At 43.0% G+C, this 22,762-nt stretch overlaps 1 protein-coding gene across 6 annotated transcripts in view; it reads left to right on the forward strand.

Annotated features, from left to right (window-relative positions):
* Positions 1-20,279, forward strand: part of LOC145344150 (fatty acyl-CoA reductase 1-like) — a 198,398-nt gene extending 178,119 nt beyond the window's left edge. For all 6 annotated transcript variants that reach the window (XM_080191034.1, XM_080191039.1, XM_080191035.1 and 3 more), the window contains 3 exons: positions 1,867-1,996; positions 13,915-14,042; positions 17,537-20,279. In XM_080191034.1, coding sequence (XP_080047160.1) covers positions 1,867-1,996; positions 13,915-14,042; positions 17,537-17,699 — 421 coding nt within the window. In that variant the 3' untranslated portion in view covers positions 17,700-20,279. The remainder of the gene's footprint in view (positions 1-1,866; positions 1,997-13,914; positions 14,043-17,536) is intronic.
* The last annotated feature ends 2,483 nt before the right edge of the window (positions 20,280-22,762 follow it).

Genomic DNA, 22,762 nt, shown 5'->3' on the forward strand with positions numbered 1-22,762 from the left:
CCTCCACACAGTATTACAGGTATGGTCTGACTGGGGCCCTATACAGCTGCAGTAAGACATTCTTGCTCCTATACTCTAGTCCTTTTGCAGTGAAGGTCAACATACCATTTGCCTTCCTAGCTGCTTGCTACACCTGAGTGCTTGCTTTCAGTGACTGGTGTACTTGGACACTAAGGTTCATTTTGAAGTCAGCATTTCCCAATCTATTTAAGTAATACTCTACCATTCTGTTTCTCCATCCAGAGTGAATAAGCTCACATTTATCCACATTGCACTGCATCTGCCATGTATTTGTCCACCCACATAACTTGTCTGAATCACCCTGAAACTTCTTTACATCTTCCTCACCATTCACTCCCACCAAGATTTGTGCGTATAGTGTACATGCTGAGACTGCACTATCCAAATTCAGGTTATAGTCCAACAGGTTTATTTGAAATCACAAGCTTTTGGAGCGCAGCTCATTCATCAGGTGAAGACCTGATGGACTATAACCTTGTGTCGTGGGAGGTCATGAAGAGGTGCCATGTCAAGGGTCATGAGAGGGGACTCACAGCCCCAATACCAGCAATCTGTGTTAGGGAGAGGGTGGCAAACATGCTGCTGATTGTGGGGGTGGGGGGGTATCTCCCAGAGCTCTGTGAGATTGGGCCAACCTTCCAAAATGGTACCCAATTGTTTTGCAGCCAGACTCACCAGTGTGTTTAGGCACCGCTCCTGCCAGAAATGGCATACAATTCACTGCTCTCCCAAACAACGATGATGGTGCTCTGCATCACACCAGCCTCGCTCATTATGATGCTTATGGCCAATGTACTTTCTTTATAAAATAGCATCTGTCGTGTATGACATTGACTGTGATAGGAAATAGTGATGTGTTTAACATTTCAAAATATCTATGACAAGGCTAGCTCTGGGAGGAAAGGTAATTTAGATGCTTACAATGAGTTTTCAATTAAATGCTCATTTGCCCTGCCATGTAACGACTTCAATACATAATTATAGAAACCGCAAATGGTGAAATAAATCAAATGTAAAATTAACAAACATTTATAATGTTGAATGCTGAACTATATCAGTGAGTTTAAGTGAAGGAAATAAAATACAGTAGGGGCAATTTTCCCATCCCGCTGTGCTGCTTTTTAAGTGCAGCTGGGATACTCGAACAAAGGCCATTTCACGGGCTGTTCGCTGGGTGCCATGGACGCCACGTGTCTCCTAGTGCCGCATTTCCAGTGCTGCCAGCTGCCTAAGGTATTCAGCAGCTCATTTTAATGTAATTTAAATGCTATTAGCGGGTCCGGGACTGAAGTCTCCAAGCCCACTAACATCTCCTCCCCGCCCACCAGGAGTGTTTCATTCCAGTGGGGTTTTGTAGTAGCTCCCCACCTGCTGGGGCAGTTGGGGATGGTGGGGTGGGTCCAGAATTTGGGGTTGCGGGGTAGGAGTGGTTGGCCTGAGCACACTGGGGTGTTGGGAGGAGGAGCAGCAACCTGGCCATCGGGCTTTATGGCCAGTGATGTGGGGGTTGCGGGGCTGGGCGGTGATTGGGACAGCGGCTGACGGGGGCCACTGCACATGTGCCACTCTGCAGCTGGTCTGTCCAGCGGGAATAGGCCCCACCCCCTGATTTTTGGAGTGAATCATGCCATTGCACTTTGCAGTGCGCAGGAGTGTGGGAGATTCATTTTGAAACTTCCGCTGTAAAAACCAATTTGATTTACTCCAGTTTTTATGCAAATTTGACATTTAGAAACTCTTTGGGAGAATCGCCTCCAGTGAGCTTTTACACTGAAGCAACTCTTTAACTAATGATTACAGATATAAGGACGGAGTAACTGAATGTAAATGTACATGTAATTGCAGAATGATGAAGATCTTCAACAGACTTCACAAGTCCATGATGCTACTGGAGTACTTCAGCAGCAAGTCCTGGGATTGGAGTTCTGACAATATGAATATGTTGATGAGTCAACTCAGCCTTGAAGATAAGCGGGTAAGCAGCAGTCTTTGCTTGGTTTATTTATTAGTATCACAAATAGGCTTCCATTAACACTGCAATGAAAGTATTGTGGAAATCCCCTCCACACCCCAGTACCTGTTCAGGTACACTGAAGGAGAATTTAGCGTGGCCATTGCACCTAACCAGCATCTTTGAATGGGGGAATGTGCAGACTCTGCACAGACAGTGACCCAAGCCAGGAATTGAACCCGGGTCCCTGCCACTGTGAGGCAGGAGTGCTAAACACTGTGCCACCTGTAAGTACCTCAAATAGCAGCATCATCCAGGAAATGATCCCCAGTCTGTTCTCACTAATGTATGAACATAAGGTCACAAGATATACACTAGTTATACATTGCAACCCACAGTGGAGTACTAGGCCCACGAGCATATAACTCACGATACATGAGCTCCGATAAAGTGTCATCCTGACTCTAATCGTTGGCTCTATTCTTCCTCCGCAGACGCTGTCAAACCTGCTGAGATTTCCAAGCATTTTCTGTTTTTGTTTCAGGTTCCAGCATCCACTGCCGTATTTTGCCTTTAAGCATATATCTCATATTCTTCTCTGACACACCTCTAACAAAATCTGAGGCCCTAAAATATTCCAGGAAAATAAGCACCTTAAGTAATAACATCTAACTCACTGCACCACTGATAAGATGATGAAGCAGAGTACTTTAAATAGAGGCACAAATGCAGGTCTACAATGAAGCATTGAACTGCGGTGTCAGGGTAGCTCTGTAAAGGTAACCTTGATACCAGGGAGGGGGACAATATGTCACTGTGACCATTTAAAAGAAAAACACCATTTCAAATGGAATTTTGGACTTAACTAATTTTATTATTTTCTTCTTGATCCAATCCGAGTGCATTCATTGATCAGGAGGTTAACGTATACATATTTTCCGGAACCGATGTAAAGATGTAAAAGCAAATTACTGTGGATGCTGGATTCTGAAACCAAAAGAGAAGATGCTGGCAAATCTCAGCAGTTCTGGCAGCTTCGGGAGCTAAAGTTTCGAGTCCAGGTGACCCTTTGTCAAAGCTAAAAGGCATTAAAAAGTGGGAGATGTTTATACAGCAGGGTGAGGGAATGAAAGATGAGTCATAACCACAGAAACCAGGGGAAAGGCTAAGAGGTGCTAATAACAGTCCATAGAGAGAATAGAAGGTGTGAGTGGCCAAATGATAGAGAAGCTGAAACCAGAGGGTAAACTGTGACAGATGAAGATGTAGGGAGTTGGGGGAGAGAGTTAAAATTGACAAAGTGGGGGGAGAAGGGGAAGCAAAGGAAGCGAAAAGCTAAGGAAACGGGGATAAAATATGGAGAAAGCATGGGGAGAGAGATATTTAGAAAACACAGTTAAAAGAAGCTGTAAAAAGTGCTGGTCATTAACAACACTGGCAGAGCACATAGTGAATTATTCACTAAGTACTGTTGTTTGATGAAGTAGGTTCACTCGGGCACAAGATTGAGGGGTTGGAGGACCTGAGTGATCCAGCTCTGAGTGAACCATCTTTGGAGGGAAATCAGTGCAGCAAGTGTGAGGAGCATGAAGAGCCATTAACCTTTTGAATGCTGGAAGATATTTTGTAACATGTTCCCACTACCTCTGAAAATAAATTCAGTTGTTTCTATTGGCCAATGTTAGAAAGCAGAAATAGATAAATGTAATACATTTCCAGATATTGATTCATTCAGAATATGTTGGCAAGGCACACTAAACGAAATCAGCTTTGATTTTGCTGCAGAAGTGATTTGAGGTAATGGATCTGATGTGAAGTAAGAAAATGTCAACACCCATCAATGTCAGCACACCTTGATCTGATACGCGTCATTACTGAAGAATCCCCTGTAGACCACATTTTCTTTTGACAAAGAAAGAAATTTGGCTTTATAAAAAATTTGAATGAACATTACTACAGCTTCTAGGATGAACAGTTCAGCCACAGAACTTAGTATTTTAATGTTTTTTTAAGTCTATTTATTAGTGTCACAAGTAGGCTTACATTAACACTGTAATCAAGTTACTGTGACAATCCCTAGTCGCCACACTCCGGCGCCTGTTTGAGTGCACTGAGGGAGAATTTAGCATGGCCAATGCATCTAAGCAGCACGTCTTTTGGACTGTGGGAGAAAGCCGGAGCACCCAGAGGAAACCCATGCAGACACTGGGAGAAAGTGTAAACTCCACACAGTCACCCGAGGTTGGAATTGAACCTGGGTCCCTGGCACTTAGAGGCAGCACTACTAACCACTATGCCACCATGCCGTCCCAACTACAAACTGTTATAATAACGTTTAAGGGATTGAACTTCACTAGAAGGAAGTGTGCCACGAGATCCAATTTAGTTTTACTTCTGCTTTCAATAAGAGCACACAGAACACAGCTGTATAGCTCGGATGTCTTCAAGCTTTATGACCATGTACATCTGTGCACTTGTGCCTAGAGTTAATAGGTGAACCCACAATATGTTTACCCACTTTGTTATGAGTGACTGATGCTTGTATATTGTAAAACCACAACAGAAACATTACCTGATTTTTCCTAATTAACTTTCACCTTCTCCCAAACTCATTTTAGAGAGGTCTAAACTATATGAATATACTATAATAGGCAAGAGTAAAAGAAAGCCTGCCCTTTGAGCATGTCTTGTCCTGTTTTGATACAACTTCCACATAGCCATTCCCAACAAACAACTGAATAGTTAGCCGTCCACCCTTGCAAAATGCCAAGTCTATTCTGTGTGTAAAAGTTGAAAAGAGCTTATGATTTAAATAATGCTGCAAAATCATCGTAGTATTTCAAACAGGCAAAAATAAGTCACCAATACTTAAACACTTACTTCAATATTTTCATGTCTAGGAAATGTTGACAACCTTCTGTACAAGTACCACGGATGCTGTGGGAACAACACTAGCTATTGTTCTTATGTAATTAATGGGATGTGGCTGTGAGTTTCCCCAGAACACAGCATTGAATTTGGAGAGACAGGGATATCCCAATAACAACTTGCCTTAATATAATGTATTTTATGTAGAAAAATACCCCGGTACATTTCAGACAACTAGAAAAAAATTAGAAGAGCAGTGAACTGTGACATTTTAAATATTACAGAGAGAGAAAGTGGGACACGCAGGGACAAGTCACCTTGGATTTGTGTCACTCCAGTGACGGTGCATGTTCAGCAAAGCAGAGATGCAAGATAACAGGGAGAGGCCGGCACTGTCAATAATTCTCTTACTAATGGTTGAAAACTTAATCTTAGGACCTACTCCATCTAGTGGCTTGGCCATGGACCCACAAAAATCACTACTTCTAAAGTTTGTTCTAATCCACTTCAATACTTAAAGAGAATCTGAACATCTCATTTTGTTCAACTGTGTCACTAGATTTCACATTTTTAAACACAAACTTAAACAAAACAAGCATGATTACCTTAACAATATGCTTTATAACTGTTACGCACTAAGGTTTACTTCTTACTTACCCCAAGGATTTTCTTACAAGACACATCAGCCTTTAAGTTATTTATTTTTGTAGGGACCACCCATAAGTATGCTACAGGCTACTTTAACTCAGTTCAGCTCTGAGGTAAAACTGTCATTTACCATCTCTTGGCTGAGCAGCCCCTGCTCCAGTGAACCCAGAGCATTGGCACTTTGCCCCTTGGGCAGGGGCAGAGGCTGGCACTGCCAGGGTGCCAATGCCCAGAGGACATTCCGCCCCCCCTGGACAGCTGACCCTCTGGGAGGCCCAGATTGCACGCCAACCCCCCCACTCTAGTGGATCGAGCCGCTGGCCCCCTGAGTCCAGCTACTATAAACCTCGCTGGAGGAGTGAAATATTCCTGGTAGATGGGGGGAGCTAGCAGGCCCGGACACTTCAGACCTGAGCCTGCTAATGATATTTAAATTAGATTTGCATGATCTTCCGCATGCCTAATGCAGTTCCCTGCCTACTTCCACTGTGGATCTAATGGAGACGGAAATCTGGCACTGGGAGATGCGCTTGGGGCCAGACACACAGTGTGGATCACGCTAATCTGGCCCCGCTGATACCTCCCAGCCCATTGCGCTAAATAATTGCAGGGGATGAAAAAATCCACCTCCCCACCCCCTCCAGTATTACAGTCATAGTTAGAGTGTAGAAAAAGATCAGCTTAATATATGGTAGGTCCATTCAAAGGTCTGATGGCAGCAGGGAAAAAGTTGTTCTTGTGTTAGTTGATATGTGACTTCAGACTTTTGTATCTTTGTCCTGACCCAAAAAATTGGAAGAGAGAATGTCCAGGATGTGTGGGGTCCTTGTTTGTGCTGTCTGCTTTTCTGAGGCAGCGGGAAGCGTAGACAGAGGGCCCGATATTACCAAAAATTTGGGAGCGAAATCGTGGTAAATTCAGGTGTCAGGCCTTTAGTGTGATCTGCACCCGAATCCGAGCAGATCACGGCTTTACTGACACCCAATTCAAGTGCAGATCCGGTCCGCACCCAAATCGGGCGACCCGACGATTTAAATGTATTAGCATGCATTTAAATCGATTCAATGAACCGCCCAATTTTACCACCAAATCCCATTTTACCTTCTTCTGTTCTGTTCCGAAGCCGATTTTTACTTTGCAGGGAACCTCCGAAGCGGGTTCAGAGCCTGCAACGGCTCTCGGACCCAGGTCATCCTCTGGGAGGGGGAAGGGATTGGTGGCGGGGGGAGGGGGGAGGGGAAGGTGGGTCAGAACATGCTCAGGGGTTGTGGGGGGGGTGGGTGGAGAACAGAGGCGGGTCAGATGTATCTCAGGAGAGGGCTGATTATTGTCTAGTGATGTGGGGGGGGGGGGGGGGTGGAGGGGGTGGAGGCGGATGGATCTCTGCTGGGGGTATTTGTTCCCCCGGTGGGGAGGAGGGATTGCCTGCTAAGTGGCAGTGCATCCCCCCCCCCACCCCCCACCAGAGATCCGTCCGCCACCTCCACCCCCCCACAACCAGTGAATGACGGGCCCCCCCACCCCACCACCACCACCAGACAACGATCAACCTCCTACCCCCCACTCCTGCCCCAAGAGGTACATCTGACCTGCCGTCCCTCTGCCCCAGAGATACATTTGACTGCAAGACCCCAGGCTGATTAGAGCTCCGGATTCAGTGAATTGCACTAGACAGGACAGATCATTAACTCTGCTTGAAAATACTGTCCACTGCCAGGATTAGCATGAATTTTTTGACACAGATCGATAAGCAATCTCCTCTCTGTGAGAAATGCCTGCAAGATTCATTTGTCTGATCAAAGGTTATATCGGTGACCTGAGACAGCAAGTTATTGTTTTCTGCCTCCTTTACAACAGAACCTCTTTAAAACTCCCAGGCTGTCTTTTACCTAATCGCAGAAGTCATCACAGGGTTACAAGGTTCCATCTTCCTGTGGCTACCAGAATAAAATTAGCATAGGAACGATTTCCAATGCAAGGCACATCAATGATCCGCATCACTGACCACAACCCCACCCCCACCCCCGGCGGTGATCTGTGTCAGAGAGCCGCTCTCTCCACTTTCTGCTTCTTTTTTCCCGACCTGGGTACGCTTTTTCAATTTGTTTTTTTGAACTGTACACGCGCGATTCAGAACTCCGATCATTCCGGCAGCACTAAGCCCCACCCACAGCACGAATCGGACCGGCATGCTGCAAAGAGATTCCGGCCTCGGATCTGTGTTATGCCCAGATCCGGTCCTTAGACACCAAATGGTAAAATCGGGCTCAGAGTTAATGAATGGGAGACTGGTTTGCGTGATGGATTGGGCTTTGTTTATGACCCTTTGTAGTTTATTGCGGTCTAGGACAGAGGAGGGGCCATACCAAGCTGTGATACAACCAGAAAGGATGGTTTCTATAATGCATCTGTAAAAGTTGGTGAGAATCATAGTGGACATGCCAAATTTCCAACATGAAGGGAAGGTAGGGCCTGCAAGTGACCCCACTCCAAGGGTCGTGACAGTGACTCCCATCCCCTGCTCTGAGTTACACTGACCTGCCTCCCCCTTGTCCTCTGCGGTTTCCACAGAGCCTTGGTCACCCCGTAGGATGATGTCCTCCTGAGCACTCACCTCCAAAATCTCTCTGAGGTAAGGGTGCCAGTTTCACACTTCAATAGAGCTGTTGTACATCACGCCAGCATGACATCACTCCAGCACCCTGTGAATATTCCATGAAGGGTGAAAATCCCATGGGAGTGTCTGATAACTGAAATGCAAATGTATTAAAAACAATTTCAGCAAGGTCTGCACCACTGTGCAATCTCACAGCATTTTGACTCCACTCTGGAAAATAGAAGCATGGACAGTGCAGGTTCAAAGTCCCCTTCTCCCCTCGCCACACCTCCCCCCCACCCCTCCCCCCCACCCCTCCCAGGATGTCATAGAAGGGGCAAGAACTGAATAGAGTTAAGAAACATCGCACTTCTGGGTCTATTCTATCACATAAGAACATAAGAACATAAGAAATAGGAGCAGGAGTAGGCCATCTAGCCCTTCGAGCCTGCCCCGCCATTCAATAAGATCATGGCTGATCTGTCGCTGCTCAGTTCCACTTTCCCGCCCTCTCCCCATAACCCTTAATCCCCTCTCTCACGAAATATTGGGAAAGATATGGGACAGCAAATTTGCAGGAAAATTACAGAGAGGTGCTTAAATTATATTGATAACGTGGAAGTCCAATTATGCTTATATTATTAGGATAACAATATTGTAAAGGAGAAAGGGAAAATAGTTTTGGATTGGATTCAGGAGAATTTTCATGATGATTTTCAACCTGATGAGGAAGAAGACTTTGGTTAGGCTGCATTTGTAGTATTGTGTATGATTCTGGTCACCACACTTCCAGAAGGATGTTGATGCATTGGAAAGGGCGCAGAAGAGATTTACCAAGATATTGCCTGGTTTGGAGGATATGGACTATGAAGAAAGATTGAACAAACTTGCATTGTTTTCATTGGAGCACCGGAGGATGAGGGGGGAACCTGTTAGAGGTTTATAAGATTATGATAGGCTTGGATAGAGTGGATAAGTCAGAGTTCGAAGGGTTAATTACTTGGGGGCATAGGTTGAGATTGAAGGGGGGAAAGTTTAAAAGAGATGTAAGGAGCAAGTTTTTTTAAGTGTAGGGTGGTGAATGCCTGAAACCTGTTGCCAGAGGAGATGGTAGAAGCAGACTCTATAACAACGTTCGACAGGCATCTGGTTAGGTCCATGAATAGGCAGGGAATAGAGGGATATAGAACACATAGAGGTCTAATCTAATCTCTTTATTAGATTAGAGAGGCATCTGCATTGGCACAGACATGGTGGGCCGAAGGGCCTGTTCCTGCGCTGTCTGGTTCTTTGGTTCTGGTTTTAGGGATTGAGATGGGCCAAATAGGTCAACTATCAGAACAGTGATCATATTCTCAGAAGATTTAGGTTAGCCATGGAAAAGGACAAGGAGCAATCTAAAGTAGAAGTACAAAATGAAAGGAGGATCAATTTCAGTGCAGCCAGAATGGATCTGTCCCAGATATATTAGATTCAAACATTGGCAGGAAAAAAATAATGGAATAATGATCTACCTTTAAAGCAGAGATGGTTTTGAGGTACATTCTCATGAGAGAGAAAAGTACAGAAACCAAAAGATAAGCAAGTAAGGTGGAGCAGAAAAAGGGGGGCATGCGGCACATCAGGTTGATAACACAAATGACAAACAGGCTGAATATATAAAGTTCAGAAGAAAAGAAATCTGAGACGCAAAGAGAAAACAGAAAGAGAGTCTGGCAACTAATGTACAAAGGAGTTCAAAAGTCTTCCACAAGTAGATAAACACTTCTTAAAAAAATCATAAAAGGCAAGTTGTGAATTATTATGAAAAAGGGGATCTATGCATGGAGGCAGAGAGGCTAAATGCATATTTTGTACCTGTCTTTCCCAAGAATTCTACCAAAGTTAAAGGAAAAGAGGAGGAAGGTTGGACACTGGATGGGTATTAATTGGTTAAAGGGGAGTTTTTAGACAGGCTGACTGCACTTAGTCTTTTAATCTTACTGTTTATCTACTTTGGTTGTTTGTCAGACTGGAGGAAGGTCTGCAGTGTGGCACCCCATGGGTCGAAACTAGGAGCACTGTTTCTCTTGATACATATCAATGACATTTGATTTGATTTAATTTATTATTGTCAAATGTATTAGTACACAGTAAAATGTATTGTCCCTTGCGCACTATACAGAAAAAATCATACTGTTCATAGAAAAGGAAATGAGAGAGTGCAGAATATATCGTTACAGTCATAGCTAGGGTGCAGGGAAAGATCAACTTAATGCAAGATCAACCAAAGGATCTCCTGTGCTGTAACTTCTGTGCGCTTATGATACGCAGTTTATTCAAAAGTCTTACAGGAGCAGGGGAGAAGCTGTTCTTGAGTTGGTTGATGTGTGACCTCAGACTTTTGTATCTTTTTCCCAATCTTATGAAAGAGAGAATGTCCGAGGTATGTGGGGTTCTGAGTTATGCTGGCTGCTTTGCTGAGGCAGTGGGACATGTAGACAGAGTCAATGGATGGGAGGTTGGTTTGCATGATGGATTGGGCTGCATTCATGACTTTTTGTAGTTTCTTGTAGTCTTGGGCAGAGCAAGAGCCATACCAAGCTGTGATACAACCAGAAAGAATGCTTTCTATGGTGCATCTGTAAAAGTTGGTGAGAGTTGTAGCTGACATGCCAAATTTCCTTAGTCTTCTGAGAAAGTAGAGGCATTGATGGACTTTCTTAACTATAGTGTTGGCACGAGGGGGACCAGGACAGGTTGCTGGTGAACTGGACACTAAAAACCTGAAGCTCTCGACCCTTTCTATTTCATCCCCATTGATGTAGACAGCGGCATGTTCTTCGCTATGCTTCCTGAAGTCGATGACAATCTCCTTCATTTTGTGGACTTTGAGGGAGAGATTATTGTTGCCACACCAGTTCACCAGATTCTCTATCTCATTCATATACTCTGTATCGTCATTGTTTGAGATCCGATCCACTACGCTGGTGTTGTCAGCAAACTTGAAAATCGAATTGGAGGGCAATTTGGCCACACAGTGATAGGTGTATAAGGACTGTAGTATAGTAGAGGGCTGAGAACACAGCCTTGTGGGCACCGGTGTTGAGGATGGGTGTTGAGGATGGTTGTGGAGGATGTGTTGTTGCCTATTCTTAATGATTGTGGTTTGTGAGTTAGGAAGTTCAGGATCCAGTCATAGGGGGAGGTGCCGCGGCCCAGGCCACAGAGTTTGGAGTTGAGTTTCATGGGAATAATAGTGTTGAAGGCTGAGCTGTAGCCAATAAATAGGAGTCTAATATAGGTGCCTTTGTCATCTAGGTGTTCTGGGTTGAGTGCAGGGCCAGGCAGATGGCATCTGCTGTGGGACGCTCTTGCAGCGGTAGGCAAATCCACTGTAGTGGATCCGGGTAGACCAGGAGGCTGGAATTGATAATGTCACGACTAGCCTTTCGAAGCACTTCATAATGATGGATGTCAGAGCCACTAGACGATAGTCGTTGAGGCACGCTGCTTGGTTTTTCTTAGATACTGGGTTGATGATTGTCTTCTTAAAACAGATGGGGACCTCAGAATTTTGTAAACAGAAGTTGAAGATGCCTGCAAATACCCTGCCAGCTGATCACACAGGTTCTGAGTGCTCATCCGGGCCAGTCGCTTTCCGTGGACTGACCTTCGAGAAAGTTGCTCTGACATCCAGGGCTTCCAGGATGGAGGCATGCTGTCGCTGACCTCTTGCTCAAAACAGGCGTAGAATGCATTGAGCTCATCAGGGAGGGGTGCGTTGGACGTAGACTTGCATGCACAGAGAGCAATTTCGAAATTTGTAGATGGTACAAAGCTTGAAAGTATTGTAAACTATGAGGTGAATAGTGATAGACTTGAAGAGGACATAGATAGGCTGGTGGAATGGGTGCACGATGACAGATTAAATTTAATGCAGAGAAATGTGAATCGGTATATTTTGGTGGGAAGAACAAGGAGAGGCAATAAAAAAGGGGGTGATTTTAAAGGGAGTGCAGGAACAGAGCAACTTGGGTGTACATGTGCACAAATCAGTGAATTTGCAGGTTGAGAAAGTGGTTAGAATGGCATTCAGGATCCTGGACTTAATATTGAGAGGCACAGAGTATAAAAACAAGGAAGTTTTGATGATACTTTCTAAAAAAACCTATTTTGGCCTCAACTAGAAGTTGAGAAGGGAAGGTTGAAAGGAAATTTAATGGAAGTGCTCAAAATCATGAGGGGTCTGGACTAGAGTAATAGAGAGAAACTGTTCCCGTTGGTAGAAGGATCGAGAACCAGAGGACACCAATTTGAGATGATTGACAAAAGAACGAAAGGTGATAAGAAGAAGAATGTTTATATGCAATGAATGGTTAGGATCTGGAATGTACTACTCCAGACTGTAGTGGAGGCAGGTAGAATCAGGGCTTTCAGAACAGAATTGATTAAACACTTGAGAAATAAATTCCAGGGCTATGGGGAAAAGGCTGGGAGTGGAATAAGCTGTGTTGCTGTAGGAGAGAGTCGGTACGAACATGACAGACCAAAGGATCTCCTGTGCTGTAACTTCTGTGATTGCATGTTGTGCAGTATCAAGTCAAAAATGTACATGGAGAACACACAACTACCAAGCTACCAAGGGACTGGTTGGTGCAGCCAAGTTAAAGAATTGCACTGAAGATGCAGCTAGATGCATGCAAATAATTTAAACTGCGAAAAAAAACAAGATTCTGTTATATTGAAGGAAAAGATATTAAAGTACATGAAAGCCTAAAGAGAGATCCAGATCTAAAGGAACAAGATTTTCTTAATCCTGTATTCCATGCATTTTAAAACCCATAATGAAGGTGAACATTGCATTTATTAATCTACAAAAGAATGGATATTTGCTCATTTTTTTGAAAACTATGATTTGCCATTTGGAAATTAATTACTTTCCTTTCTAATTTCAAAGATATTGCCCCTTGTAAACCATAAGACTTTTTTTTAAAAGAGGAAGATCTTAACCATGCCTCTTGGATTATAGGCAGCAATCGTACGCATTCCTTGCAAATACTGCCCCTGCCTCATAACAAATGTTGGTACATTCTGGTTGATAGATTTTTAATATATTACACCCTCAAATGCTAATCAATCATCATTGCCCATCTGCAGCCCCTCTCCCATTCTGCTCATAGAGACATTCTATTCCCTTCAGTTCAAGTTCATTCCTTTAACCTCCTCGCCCCCGTTTCCCCCAATTGCTTTCACTCCTCCTTGAACTGTTGAAGGTTAATTTGGGCATTCTTTTCATGCTCAGTTCAACTTACCCGGGCACATCATTGTGCAGCCCTCCTCTCCTGCCTTCTCAGTTCATGTTGGCATTCCTCTTTCACTGCCACCCAACCCACCAAGTTAATTCTGGCATTTCCCTGCTCCCTACGTTTCAACAATGTTCTGGTGCTTCCCACTTAAATTCTGTTGCTAGTGATCAGATGGAATGGTTGAGTATTGTGGGTAGGAATTCAAAAGAATGTAGCCAAGTTTAATCGCCTATGGCAACAACACAACTGAGATAGCTCGCCTGGGCCAGAATAAAGTTTGTAGCTTTTCCATGTGTGTTATGTAGTCATAATCAAATGTCGATATGGAAGTTCTATTCTCTTAACCCAGTACCTTTTTTAGCTGCCAACTTGCAGACATTTAAATGCAAAATTCCATGAAATGGAAGTTTGATCCCAAAACTTAACAAAGATGTCCATGAATGAGATTGCACGCCTGAGAATTTACAGTCTTCCTGCACCCGGTGAACTGTGAGAGTTTTGAGTCAGGGCAACAAGGTCAATTTTTAATGCTTCTTTTGCAGGGATTCAATTTTGATGTTCGCCAGCTTCACTGGCCTGAATACATTGAAAATTACTGTATAGGAACTAAGAAATATGTGCTTAATGAAGACATGTCTGGACTTCCAGCAGCAAGACAGCACCTAAAGAAGTGAGTACAGACATCTTCACTAGCTGCTTCTCTTTTGCTTTTACGTAAGTTCATTGGAAGGAAAAGGGAACTTTGAGTAAGTAGCATAAATAATAACTCACCACCACCACCTCCGCATTCCAGCTATGCTGTATTTCTCATGTTTGATGTAGGCATCCAGAGATCAGACCATGGGCTGGATACAGCTTCCTTCCCATGGAAAGTGATTGTCTAGAAGTTTATTTGTATAAAGAAATTATAAAATTTAGGACAATTTCATGGTGCAGAGGTGACTGTCCTGCCTCTGTGAACTGCTGGCCAATCCCTATGTTACAGCACATAATGCACCTTCCTCCTATTTTTTCCCTTTACACTATTCCCAAATCAGTCTATCTTACAATAATTGAAGTCTTCATTATCATGACTCTATTTTTGCATCTTCCTGCAGATTTTTTTCCTCTACCTCCTTCCTGTTTTACCCTTCAGTATGTGCCCATTGCAGAACAGCTGCAGTATTTTTCCTTAATTTTTATACATTTAACCCTCTCATCACTCTTGTGCTAAAAATAGTTCATTTGATCAATACTACCATGCCATTCCTACTTTTCTTCCTCTAACTTACTGTAATACTGTGTAGCTAAAACTATTAAGTTCAAAATTCTCTGTCTTTGAGCCAGATCTCTGTCATAAGGAAGAATTCAGTGCTGCCCCAAAAGGTGGGATGGGAGGTGTCGGGGAGTGGGGAGGGGGGGGTATGGAGCCATAGAATGGGGTGGGAAAGTGCAGGATGAAGATCCCGTTGCCTTCCTGACTCGTCCCAAGTAAGGCTGGAGAGGGAAGAGTTGAGTATAGCCTCCCCAGCCCAGAGGCCAATTGAGGTTTATCCCATTGCTGTAGGTATTTAACCACAGGCAGGTGGGACCATGCCATGTGGGCAAGCTGCCAGATAAACTGTGGTGGCTACAGCTCTAATCTGGTGGAGGTCAATTCCTTCTTCTTTGTGAGGCACACAAGTGAGGATGCACCCCTGCCACCCACAACAACCACCACCAACCCACCTTGGCTTCACTGACTGGCCCCAGTGATCTTGATCCTGCCCCACTTTGACTGAGATCCAGTGTTGCAGCGATGATCTTCAGCTCAGGCCCCCTACTGGCAGTGGCCACTGCTCTGAGTGGTGCCGGAGAGCTGCTAGCCAGCAGTTCAGAGAGGCAGGACAGTCACCTCTGCACCATAAAATCCAACAGGAAATTGCCTCTGCTGTTGGAACTTAATCCAAACACAGCTCCTGATAATGGCTGAGGTGAAGTTGCCACCAGGGGCGGCACAGAGGTTGGTACTGCTGCTTCGCAGCGCCAGGGACCCGGGTTCACTTACTGGCTTCAGTCACTGTCTGTGTGGAGTCTGCACGTTCTCCCCGCATCTGGGTTTCCTCTGGGTGCTCCGGTTTCCTCCCTCAGTCTGAAAGGCATGCTGGCTAGTTCATTGGCCTGAACAGGCACCAGAGTATGGCGACTAGGGGAATTTCACAGTAACTTCATTGCAAGATTAATGTAAGGCTACTTGTAACTAATAAATAAACTTTACTCTTTCTTAGTTCTCTCGTCACTGGCCAGGTCCACCACGGCAACTAATAGATTCTACCCATACTTCCATATTTCCAAGTTTACATACCTCCACTCAAATTCACCTTCCCTGTTTCCAAACATCTTTGTTACTTGAGTGCTGTTTGTCTTTCTTAAAACTCTGTGCACCTTCTCTTGTGCTTTGTTCTTGTGTCTCATCCTCTGCCAATCTGGCTTATATCTTTCCCTCACAGCACAGTTTAACCTCACTGTGTGGACATTTGTCCCAGCCCTGTTGTGGTGACACCTGTTCATCTTGTTCAGAGCCCTCCTGCCCTAGAAATTCCTCCAATGCCAAAGGAATTTGGAGCTCTCCCTCCTTCACCAACTCTGCACCTATGCACTGACCTATTTTAACTCATTCTTACTCATCAGTGTGCAGACTGGGAGTGATCCAGAGATTGCTACTTTTGAGGTGCTGATTTTTAATGGTCGCTACTTTTTTTACATTCAAAGTTTCAGGAAAACATGTGAAGCCCTTTGACATTGCTTCCCACATGGACCATGACTTTTAGCTGTTCATCTACCCATCTCAAGATCTGTGCATTCTTCCATGAGATCCTTTCTCCTGCCACTAGGGGAGCAACACAAGTCTGGTGTCTTTCAGCAATTGACAGTTCAATCCTCTATCTGAAAACTAATCAGGCTTATGTTTTCAGCGTAGACGTTTTGCCAGAACTGAGACCCAGGGCATGAAGAGAAATGTTAAATGGAGGTTTAGTGCAAATGGGACTGCAGGCTGCTTTCTCACTGGGGTAGAAGGTTTATCTGCCAGTGAATGGTGTAGCAGGACAAAGTGGTAACTTAAAGGAGTGTAATGAAACTTTGAAAGTGTGTTTAAAAATATTGTTCTTAAGGAAAAAAGAATCCTTGGTTGTAGTGCCTTGGGTCTCACCTTACAATGGACTTCACACATGTTACATGTGGTGAAGTACATAAGCTATAAGAAGAAATGTTGCAGAGGGTGTAGATAACAAAAGTTGTGGCTGTCAAACTATATCCACTAAAATAATAAAAATATTTAGTTCTGTGAATCGTAGATGGTTTACAAAATGGAAACAGGTGTCCTGTGCAAGTACTAAGACATATTATTTACTGCTCGACACAGTGCTATCCAGCTTTAAACTTAAATCTCTTCAGGCACTTTGGTTTGATGTACTAAACTAAGGACAGGAGTCAACTCAAATTCACTTAAACAAACTTTCACTTATTTAACACTTTAGGTATGAAACTCAAATTCACAACAGTTGCAGCAGCTCAACCCTTGCACCTCAACTCTTTAAGTGAAAATGAACACAGTCCAGTTTAGAATGAGCTGGCCAGGTCCATTTCCATTGTAGGTTCTTCCACATGGTTCTTTGCATTCTCTGAAGATGTTCCTTCAGGGCAGACTTGTAATGGTGAGTCTTGACTTATCACTGAAGACAAAAAGCTGAAACACCTTTTATCCCCAAAGTGTCCCAATCTTCCAGAAAGTGCTCTGACACTCAGCCAATGATGTAACCAGAAACCAATCACTGTGTTCGATCATGGCTATGGAGTTACTCATAATTTACGTGCAGTTTGTATAAACATTTGGGAGTTGTTGATATAGCCTCACCATATATGGTAACAGTGGCAGTGTCATTCTAGTGGAGTAAAACAACTATTCTTATTTGGCCACCACAGGAAGTGTTAGGTCACAGCTCACAGGATAGGTTGCGACTTTCTAACCAGCATCTGTGTTTAATTAGATTTTGACCAAAGTTCCCAGCATTCTTAACTCTCATTCTAACAATTGCTCTTAATGTTAATAGTGTTGTTGTTATTGTAATTACTGTTATAGTTGGCCCTTCGGCAGCAATAGAATGAAAAGGTATATTGACCTCTGAAACCTTTCTGTTCTTGCAGGCTACGAAACATCCGCTATGCCTTCAACACTATCCTCCTCGTCGTCATCTGGCGTGTTTTCATTGCTCGATCACAAATGGCTCGCCACATCTGGTACTTTGTGGTGAGCCTGTGTTACAAATTCCTGTCCTACTTCAGGGCATCCAGTACTATCCGGCACTGAGGTCTGCCCCACGTGGCACGCTGCAAATTGAAGAGCCTCAATTTGCTCCAAACAGCAAGCAATCCTTTAGGAATATCCCTGTCCCAGAAAGGCCACAAGACTTCCCAAGCCACTGTAAAGAAAATAATATGACTCTGCATTCCAACGTAACCAAACTACACACTGCCAATGTTATAATAAAGAACAATAATATTTTCACACTGAGCACATGCTGGTGTGGTCCTCCGGTTTTCTAGCATTTATCACCTTCTTCAGATTGACAGCATAAACAGTTTTTCACTGTCTGTATTTCTACACACTGTCTTGCAATATCCTGGCTTGACTTTACAGGTAATTGCTGGAATGGATTGTCAAGTACAAAAAAAATGTCTCTTCTGCACCATTACAGTTTGGATGCAGGGCCTTATTCACAAGAGGAACCTGCATAGTGTATAGACTAGTAGTCCCACTGCATTCGAGACTAGTATTGCATTCAGTTATCTTTGTGAATAGGGCTTAGGCCCCATTGTACAGTTAATGTAATAGGAAAGTCACTTTCCAGCAATAACGCAGTAACATTCTACTTCTTGGTGCTAAAACGGCAAAGAAAGCTTAACAAACATTACTAGGTGTTTTACACTTGACCAAAATTTCTGAATTTGTTGCTAATATTTGCAGAAAGTCACCATTTCCCTCTCCCCATGTTTGCCAACAACTACCAACTGGAGACCTTGGCAGCAACATACCACATTTTTATGACAACAGAATAAAAATAACTGATATGTGAAACTCATTCTGTTCTGTTTTGTGCCTAACCTGAAATCATTATGGAAAGGTGTTCAACATTTGGTCATGAGCGAATGCCTTTCCTGTGAAAATAGAGACAAAATGTTTGTTGTGTGACAGTCTTTGTAGAGACCAATAATCGTTAAAAAGAAATTTGAACTTTCGGTTAATAGCTGAAAGAATGACACAATAAGATTTAATGTTTTAAGACACTTACTGTGACATATTAAAAGGACTATTGACTCAACTTGCACTTTAAAATGCAGAGCAGAATTTTTAACATAATTATAAAAAGCCAACCATCAGGTATATATGTTACACTGTCCTTTAAGCAGTCATTCAATTCTCTGAGAATCAGCCAAAAATTGTTCTAAACTCTTGAGGGTTTACTTCTGATCTTTCTTCCCCCTAGCCTAGACAAGTTTTAAATCCAGAACTGTCTTTCACAGTCCAGGTTTCCCTGGAGACTTCTCACTCTGGCTAAATCTGGTAAATCACCCAGTCTCATTGTAACACCTCATGAATTTGGTCTGTCCATTCCAAGCACAAGCTCCTGCCCGCATTTTTGAGCAGTGAACCAAAAAGACTTTTGGCCTCTAGCTGCCCATTCTGTCATGTGGATCCTAGCAGACTAACCTATCTGGGATAATCAGTGATATTTCAAGAAAGCTTATAATCTGATATCACAATGGCTTCCATTGTACCCCTCCCATCTCAAAGCCCACCACTGGAATCACGTGGGCCTTGTATCCAGCTACAGATGATTAGCTATCCTTGAGACCATAACTCCCAATTTGATAGTTTGTGAACAGTTTAAAACATAACTGCTTACAACCCCACATTCTTAATACATTTCTGGCACTTTGGAGAATGAGTCCACCAAATGTTAGCCCCAGGGGCTGCTGCCATTGTCTCCAAATATAAACAACTTGCACCATCTTCCCAGTAAAACAATCTGGTCTTTCCTTAATTTCTAGCAATCAAACCACCCAGCTTTGCTGTCAGGCAAGTTTCAGAACAGGTGGCATGACCCCCTTTATTCTACCTTAAGCTAAAAATGACATCCCAAAACATAATCTTATAAATCTCATAATTGCAACATATGGACAACAGCTGGAAATCAGTACCAGATGTGGTAATGTTATTGCTTCCAACACAAATGGTAAAAGATTAAATATTACGTTTGATATTTGTAAGAATAATATTGATTTACCTTTATTATGGACAGGCTTTGCTTGTCTAGTGTGCCTTACTAGCAGTCTGAGAGGTTCTAAAGTGAACTATGGTAAACGCTGTTGACTGCATGCCAGAGGCACGGACAATCACTATTTTAAGAAAGAGGAGGTAAGAGAAATTGTCATAAAAATTCCTGGGAGAAATGACCCACACGTAGTGCTGCTGCACGCAGTCATTTTCTCAAGAGACAAATGCATAGCAATTAATTGTAGTGGAAGATGCAAGTCACAAATTAAGTATTCGTAAGATTACATAGTGCAACCAATAAAACATAATTTGCACACATTTTTCATGCTTTAGTGAGCAAATATTAATAAGGTTAACTATGTTTTGCCCATAACTTTGCTCGAGGAAAGGATTGTTCTAGTGTACTTACAGTGGGATGTGAGGATCATTTAATAATACAGCTGGACTTCATATCTTGAAGTGTAAGATTTCTATGCTCTCAGTACATTACCAGGTAGTAGAGTTACTTGTGCCATTTTTCCTGAATGATGTCAAACATACTGCAAATTATGCTGCAAACCAAGTTATTTCAGTGACCTCAAAACCTCCTGACTGAGTGCCAAAGTCTAATGAAAAAACAGAATAAAATAATTTTTTTATCTGAAAAATATTTTTGCACCAGAATTGATTGTTCTCAGTCACCCACATTGCGTGATTGCCCTCTTCAGATCTACTGATTCTACTTACGTCATAAAGTGACTTCATCTGATTGGAGATCAGCTACTGAAGCTCAGGCAAATCTGCCCATTGTTCCAGTAGAAGTATGTTTCTAGGCAAAGTTACATATAGGTTAGCAGTGTCTTGGTTGTGTGTGTGTGTGTGGGTGTGGGGGTGTTGGGGGGGGGGGGGGGTGCAATTGGTTCAAATCAAAATTGGCCACTCATAATTCAAAAGTTTCAAGAAGTTGCCAGCGAACCCAGGGGTGCCTGATCCTGACATTTGTTGCAAAAAAAGAAGTGAGGGAGAGAAAAATCAGATAACTTATTACTTTTTCACGATCTCAAAGGAGTTGGCGTTTGTTTTTTGTGCGAGTTGGTTGGGGGGCGGGGCGCAGATTTATTGGTTCTTTTTTGTTTTAGAAGAACAGTTAGTGGTTGCTTTAAGGAGCGCATGTGAGACTACTCAATATCCAGGACTATTAGGTAGAAGTCACATTGTCCAGATTCCTTCCTTTTCCACCCACAGTTCTGTGCTTATTTACACCATTTTACGCTAATGTTTCAGAGAGCCGAGTGATTTGCTCTCTTACATGTCGGCCTAAATACTGCAGCAGGTGGGCCTTTATGACAACAGGGTGACAAGATGCCCCCAGTTTTCTTCCAGTGCCTTTTTGGAGGAGCATGTTGGCACAGAGGTTTGCACACTTGTGTCTGTGTGGCTTTCCTCCGGGCGCTCCGCTTTCCTCCCACAGTCCAAAGATGTGTGGGTTAGGTTGATTGACCCGAGTGTCAGGGGGATTAGCAGGGTAAATAGTTGGGGCTATGGGAATAGGGACTGGGTGGGATGAGGTCAGTACAGACTCAATGGGCCAAATGGCCTCCTTCTGTACTGTAGGGATTCTATGATGCTTTAATATGGGTTCTGTTAAATTTCTCCGCCGCTGATCTGAAATTGCTTTAAAATTTCAAGCACTATTGCAGATTTGAGGATTCCACTGCAGAACTGCAACCCTGCAATTCGTGATCATCAGACAAAATTTAACACAGAGCCACAGAGGTATTAAGGAGCATTTTAAAGGGGCAGAGAAAGGTGGAGAAATTTAAGGATGAACTCCCATTGCTTAAGTGAAAAGAAGGAATGGAGGAAAACGCTTGGAACATGGTTAGTCAGAAATCAACTGGGGACCATTGGATGGTTTGATTGAGAGGGAATCGCATCATTATTACAAGTATAGGGATCAATATCTTGGTTCCAACCCCATAACAAAACTTAAAGGCAAGCATCAATCCCCCCAATAAGTCCAACAACCGTATTACACTTAAATCTTCGCCAGAAATTTCCTGTCCCACCTGCCGTGGGAATCATAGGTGGGATTTGGCAGACTGTTTGAAGGTCTGTTGCATTCAGGCAGAAATTTCCACACGAGGCCTGAAAATCCCCCCTTAGAATTGGTAGAAGACTGAATCAGTGAATGCAGAATACACCACAAGTTTTCTTCCCTGCCTTTTGAAGCTTTTTATTTATCTTATAAATTACATTTTTTAAATTGGATTTTCCTAGTTCCCTTTGGAGTCCTTCAGAAAGTGCCTCATGAATTCTCTGCACTTCACAGTACCCTTGTGATTCAATTATTTAATTGGAGAATGGTTGAGTAACATATATCTGATACTGTCTTCACTTTTCCAGCTACATGCATGCACAGAAAACCCAGAATATTGAAGCAACAATGTCACATAGCATCAAGGAGAACATTTGTAAATAAACAGCAAGGGTAATTTGTTAAGAAATTCCCCTAGAAAGCAATCATTAAGGCTGAAATCCCAGAGTGCTACAGTTGGGTATAGTTTAGCATGTTTGTATTCAATTGATTTGTGCAGTATTTTAATATCATTAACCTGTTTAAAATAACTAGGTTAATGACTGCTAAAATAGTCCAAAGAAGAACTTGATGTAAACCCGTGGCCAGTGAGTTAAAAGTAGTGCACAGGAAAATTTCAACTCCTTGAGCCAATATTCCCAAGTGACATTTCCGCCAAACTTATCTGTATGATTATTAAAATTCTTAGTCTCAGTTCTCCACTCAAGTTACAGTAACTCTCAGCCTGACCATAAATTTACAGAATGGAGGTATAAATAGCAAATGAATTTTCACATGGATAAGGGTGAGGCATGACACTTTGGTAGGAAGAATAAGGAGGCTGTCTCTGGCTCGGATACAGAATCTTAATGGGGCAGAGATGCAAAAGGATTGAAGGCACAGATATTTAAATCACTATAAGTAGCAATGTAGGTTAACAAAGCCCTTAACAAAGTAAACAAAAAATGGTTTCATTTCTGCTGAGAGAATGGAAAAGCAGCAAAGTTATGTCAAACATATTAAACCTTGGTTACACAAC

This window comes from Carcharhinus amblyrhynchos, chromosome 6 (genome assembly GCF_965287045.1).
Source record: "Carcharhinus amblyrhynchos chromosome 6, sCarAmb.v2.hapA, whole genome shotgun sequence".
NCBI lineage: Eukaryota > Metazoa > Chordata > Chondrichthyes > Carcharhiniformes > Carcharhinidae > Carcharhinus > Carcharhinus amblyrhynchos.